Source organism: Colletotrichum truncatum (genome assembly GCF_014235925.2).
Source record: "Colletotrichum truncatum strain CMES1059 chromosome Unknown Contig_0008, whole genome shotgun sequence".
Classification (NCBI taxonomy): Eukaryota; Fungi; Ascomycota; class Sordariomycetes; order Glomerellales; family Glomerellaceae; genus Colletotrichum; species Colletotrichum truncatum.
The window spans coordinates 2,886,248-2,892,304 of NW_027222405.1; the positions used below are offsets into that span (position 1 = coordinate 2,886,248).

The 6,057-nt window shown below is 49.3% G+C and overlaps 2 protein-coding genes across 2 annotated transcripts; both read right to left on the bottom strand.

Annotated features, from left to right (window-relative positions):
• Positions 1-142: 142 nt before the first annotated feature.
• On the bottom strand, positions 143-2,062 carry CTRU02_212262 (pentatricopeptide repeat protein; the record flags this gene model as incomplete). The annotated part of the gene is made up of 2 exons (XM_036727102.1): positions 143-1,414; positions 1,472-2,062. The coding sequence occupies 2 exons, from the start codon at positions 2,060-2,062 to the stop codon at positions 143-145; spliced, it is 1,863 nt and encodes a 620-aa protein (XP_036581346.1).
• Positions 2,063-2,529: 467 nt separating this feature from the next.
• Positions 2,530-3,140, bottom strand: CTRU02_212263 (LSM domain-containing protein; the record flags this gene model as incomplete). Its single annotated transcript, XM_036727101.2, has 4 exons — positions 2,530-2,715; positions 2,778-2,828; positions 2,885-3,025; positions 3,138-3,140. 4 exons carry the CDS (start codon positions 3,138-3,140, stop codon positions 2,530-2,532), a joined length of 381 nt encoding a protein of 126 aa, XP_036581345.2.
• Positions 3,141-6,057: the final 2,917 nt, after the last annotated feature.

A 6,057-nucleotide genomic window follows, 5' to 3' on the forward strand; every position in this document is an offset into this window, starting at 1 on the left:
CCCCCGACTCCAGTATTAAGGCTGTCAAGTGGAGATAGTATTAGTCGTCATGGCTGCTACGGCCAGATTCAAGGAGCATTTGATTGGTAGATGTCGCATTGAGGCCAACGCTTCGCCAATTCTTGCTTAGCATAGACGGTAACTACGACGTTGAAGGGTGTCGCGGTTCAGACTCGCCGTCCAAAGCACCGTCCTCTTGCTTCAACCCGGTAGTCCTCTTGATTTCCTCCGCAAACGACGCCATGAGCTTTGCTATGCCAGAATGGACGTCCATATTCCTCTTCTCGGCTTGCTCCACCAACCACCAGACACGCTCATCCTGCACATCGAGGGACTTTCTGACGAGTGCCAGCAAAGTGCGCTGGTTGATCCAAACTTCAGGCTGCAAGCCGTTCTCAGACTCCGGAGCTTCGCCCAGAAGCTTGACACACTTATACGCAAGGTTAAGGTCGCCCGAGATGACGTGCTCGAATACAACTTGCGCAAAGACCTTCCGGTCACCCTTGATAGCCAGTTCAGGGTCTTCTGCTACTAGGGCTTGAAGATGTTCCGGGTTTTTACAGGACTGTAGGAGGTATCGTATAGTGACGTGGTTGGGTGGTGCCTCCGTGTATTTACGCGAGTCTTTGTAAATCTGCAAAGCTTTCGCGTAACCCTGCGTTTCAACCGCAGCTTCGATCAGGACATTGAGCGCCGCGATCGGGACCTTGTAATCTTTCATCAAAGACTTAAGGGCTTCGAGGGCCGAATCCAGGCTCTCTGGCTGTTTCTTGATCCACTCATATATCGAGCGCGTGCTGGCGTACGGTGCGACAGAGATGGCGTTGAACATGATGCAAAGCACGCGCAGTGCGCCCTCCAAGTCTCCGATGCCGCCGTAGCAGTCGATCAATGGTTCGTAATGGTGTGCGAGCAGCTTACCTCCCCGCTGTGCTATCAGGCGGTTCGCATTCGTGACAAGTTCGAAGTCATGATGTCTCGCCGCAGTGTTGATAATGTTGAGTAAGACGCCGTCCGAAAGATTATATTTATCCGTCTCCAACAGTCTTCCCCAGATATATCTTGTACCTTCGTAGTGGTACGCATGACTGCAGACATCCAGCAGCATATACCACATCGCCAGGTACGTTTCGCCTTCAGAGGCATGCGCTTTGCTGTGGGCCAGTTTAACGGCTTCTTCCACGAAGCCCCGTTGGGCAAACATGAAAATAAAGATATCGTAGACCCAGGGGTCGATGGGCACGTGATTGTCGATCATGGCCTCCAGTTTATCGAGAGCAAGCTCGTATTGCCCGTCGCGAAGCAATCCGAGAGCTATATGGCTCTCCCCCTCGATACTGACCTCCGTCCACGACTGCTTCATGGCCATCAGAACCTCGTTTCGAACCAAGTAGTCAGGGTGAATGGCAAGAGCCTATTGCAGCATGTTAGTACACATAAAGAGAAGCAGTTAAAGAGACCAAGTCCATACCGCTAGAGCTGCATGGCAAATCGCCGGCGATGGCGTAAGCTGAAGCTGTCGCATTTCAGCAAACAACTGTGCCAGCATCGCTGCTGAGCCTTGCACATCAGCCATGGCAGTCGCCAAGTGTTCGTACAAAACCGGTGTTAACTCGATATCGCGAGCTGTAACCAAGTGTGTGAGGATTCGTGCCACTTTTTTAAAACTCCTTTGTTGGCCACGTAGGACTTCTAAAGCTTCGTATATGGCGGACACAGGCGCCACTCGAAGCGCTGCGCTGGGATCGGGTTCGATATCGGCGGAGGGTTCATTGTACCGTCGATCTGCCTCAGCAAGGCCATCTCGTGGTGTGAGATTACCCCCAATACCATGACCATTCTCGCTTGAAGGGATTGCAGAGGATGCAGGCCCTCCTCCATATCGACGGCACTGGGTTCGAAGCACGTGGTGGCGCGTATCGACATGCGAGAAATGCTGTTTCGTTGGACGTTTTGGTCGGGGAAGAGCAGGTGAGCTCAATAGCCTCGAAGCTACATGAGCATCGACAGATGGGCATAGACAGCGCCACAAGCCGTCGAAAACCATTCGGGACCCCGACATGGAAGCTGGATTTGCGAATGATTAGGTTGCAACTAAGATCTGGAATCCAGCCAGAGCTTGGAGTTTTCGGAGCTTTCGTCACCGAGAATATCCCGGTCGACGCCAAATCACGTGACTGTACATGTGACATTTCTGGCGTGGTTTTTGGCTGAGCCGTGTTAAGTGTATATAGGCAGCATATAGAACGATGTATGATCTCATGGATATCTCTTTTTGTTTATCAAGTATGTATGATATTTCGTTCGGCATACTAGCCTTCGTAGGTTCGGCTAGAAGCCGGTGATGCTGTCCTCATAGGACTCCAACCCAGACTGACAGCCACATACCATGTTCCTCTAGCGCAAGACGCTCGATAATGAGTTCCAAGTGCAGAGACTGTCCCTTGAGCCGGTATTATTTTGGACCACTGTATGGTCCTGATGCACAATATCCCATTCTTGCAATCCTCGTGATCACAAGCCTATGTTTCATGATGATCCGCGGCCTCTTCCACGCCCGCCTCTCTGTCCTCTGCCACGGCCTCTATCTCCACCTCGGCCGCCGTGATCACCTCTCTGTTGTCCTCCTCTGCCTCCACGGAAACCTCCTTGCTGGTTCTGCTGGTTCTCCTTGACCAGGTCGATGATGTCGTCGGGAACTCGTAGGTACTTGATCTGCATATGGGTCAGTATCAAGCGCTCCAGTCTGAATGCCAATCCGAGTTCGTGGGCCGTACATTGTTTCCCTTCACATAAACTTCGGGTATCTTCACAAACTTATCGCCTTCCTACGCGCACGTTAGTCGCGATACATGTTATCAGGGTTGTTGAGGCGCTCGCGTACGGGACTCGTCTGTACAACTTCCTTCAACGTCAAGTTCATCCAAGTGTCGCACATGACCAGGTGGCCGTTGAGTGTTTCGCCATTCTTGAGCTCCACGAGCATGGGATGCCCTTGGGCAGCGTTCAAAAGACCGAGGGGTAACTGCGACAACGGGTAGCGTTAGCAACCATGCTAAGACGGCTTGACTTTCCAGAAAGGACGGCATCGGCGTCGCCTGCTGCTGTCGTATCAAGGAGGATGCGCGGTAACATACCATTTTGCAATCTGGGCTCGCAAGCTTGCCGTGAGAGAAGAAGCTGGAGCTTGCCGCGAGCAGTTTACGATTATGCGACCGTCTGGAATTAAGTGGGCCCTCTCGGTGAGCCAAGGTGTGCAGCAAGCGAATGCTGCACCACAAACCTTCATTGGATCGTGGTGCCCCTTACAAATGACGTAGCTGATTCGTTGAGTGGCTGACCTTTTGGAAATTCATCTTTAAGTCTTCAGTGGCGGTGCTACGCAGGCTGCGCAGATGACCATAAGAATATGGTTTGTACCTCACTTAGATTAATTAATATCTAGACGAAGACCTACTTGTATTGCATATCATCCATTAACATATACCCTTACTGGGAACATTGCACAAACCAAGGGGAAAAAAACCATTGACAATCCGACAAATGCTGTTTCCATTGCCACAAAAAGCAAAAGATATGACCAACGCGGGGCTCGAACCCGCAGCCTTCAGATTACTACACCACTCAAGAGCGGATAGAAGTCTGACGCGCTACCATTGCGCCAGCCGGCCAGGTTCGGGTTATCCAATTATTGATTGGATGCGTTGGCAAAATTGGATGCTTGAATACATAAGTAGGATATACAGTAACGATTTATTTCGCTTTTTGACTTCAAGCTTCTTCCCGAAAGCCCTGCTGCAGTCCTCATACACTGATTTCATCAGTGTCAAAATTTTCGGTCATGTCTTCTCATTTTATGAGTAACTATTTTAGCTATAAATCAATTTATCTATCTGCATGATTCTCTCTGAGTCTTTTTATCTCACAAGCGGATGTCTCGCGGTCGTCTGCTGTGTTTTAGGCTGCAGAAGGAGGAGTAGAAGCTACCCTGGGCCTTGATCACTATTTTTGTACGGCTAAAATCATCCGAGTCAGGCAGGTCGACGGATAAACTTACTATGAGAGGAATCGAAGCCACAAAGCTTCGTCCGCCTGCTACAGTGTATATAATCCACAGATTCATCATGGCCTTTGTAATCGCCGGAACAACGGCGGTTTTTTAGTTTATGAGAGGCTCTCAAATACAGCACTCCTCGCCTCTGCCATTAGATTCGAAACCTCCCATACCGAACGAAGCCTTTGGCAGTGCCATTCTGACTTTCTCAATGGCGGTATTTTGGAAAATATTGCCAGACATTGCCATAAAGATGATCATTTGAGGGAAGTCAAGTCAGAGGATGGTGTCCCATTGCACCTAAAAATTAGTTTTGCAAATTGTTACAGCCGCCGCAGCATTGACTATATCAGCGGACAAGACCATGTACTGAACGAGAACGAAGCTGGTATGCTGAAACAACTCCAATTGCCCTGGACTGGAGCTGGACTTGCTTACCAAGATGATACCAGAAGATAAAACACCTCAACTTACATATGTATGAGCACTGGGGACTCAAAAGGATGGGCAGGATTCAGCCTGTTGCCCTTGGTTATGGCCGGATGTTACAAATTCAATTTGTTCCATTAGCAGTACTACAGCAACCGTCCAGAAGGCGATCATGACGGAAAACTCCCAGGCGTATACCTTGCCACCGAAGCTGATGGCAGCAACCAAGCTGGAAGTCCTTGCAAGGAATGATGCTGTCATTAGCCAATGTATCATCCACAATACGTCGTCCCATATTCGATTCGGCCGAGGCGATGCTTGGAATGAGCAGTAGGCATGCCAGAGCAAACTCTACAACGACGGTTAGGTTGGTATAGAAGCCCTGCGGCACTGGCAACATTGATTCTTTACGGCTTCATGACCCGCGGAGGCTACCTATCAAGCTCCATGCTACAGAGCTAATAGCAAATGCGCCACCGACCTGCGAGGCTAGCTCAGCTTCGTAACTCACATCCATATATCGGGCGCAGGATCTATAACTAGGCAAAAATAGGGTAATTTTATCGCCATAAGCCCTAGAACGCTTCCGAATTCTCATATCATTGTGATTCCTGCCAGAGACGCCGGTCTCTTTTTCATGCTTATCAACATGGAGACGTAAGGGCTTATTCCTCAACTCCCTACTCGGCCATCACATGCCCAATTTTAAGAGCCACCATGTTTAGGTTGGCACTGAAATTGCGCTTAAGACTCCAAACAATAATATGTTGAAGAGATAGAGCCATTCTATGTTAAGAACGCCGTAGGCTTTACCCCGGGGCAAGGCAGCCAGGAAGCCAAGAGCGAAATTCATATTAACTTAAGGTAACGCTTAGATTCTGCCAGTAACGCGGATAATTGAAGACTTTATATTGGCTAACTTTGGATTGAGTGCATTTGGGAGTCAATCTTTAGTCTCCAACTTCTGCGACCAAGAAATCGCGATTATGCTGTTCAGAGCAAACAGAAACCTTGTCGGAAACATTGATGAGCATGCCACAGCTTACTTTGGGTTATTTCGGTAACATCAGCCGTTAATAAGCAAATGCAATGCCCCAATTGCACACCTTCCGTCTGTGAATCTGTCTTCGAGGATATGTTGACCGCTAAATTGAAAATCAGTGTTACTGTCAAACCCTCCTACCTGGTAAGATTCGTTACTCGAGCCATGCAATATGGGTTCTGTTGGAATAGCCGGAACTCCGGGTTGAAGTGGCTCCGTCGCTGTCGGTCTACCCGTCACGTGGGCAGCCCAGGTGCCGGCTATAAGACCGACAGGCATTTCCTGCAGCACTTCTGCTGGAACTTCTTCCTAGAAGAGATATAGACAGACTAGCCACAAGACAAGACTAGTTTCCCCATCAGTTATCCCACTTTACGGGTATCCTGTGATACCAACAGGTTCCATCCCCAGCCGTTCAAGACATCGTTACAAGACTTAACTACTATGGGCCAAATTGAAGCAAGTGCTACAATCGGACGTACAGATATTCGTTCTATAACGAGCGACTTGCTTGCCTCCAAGGTAGGTATGC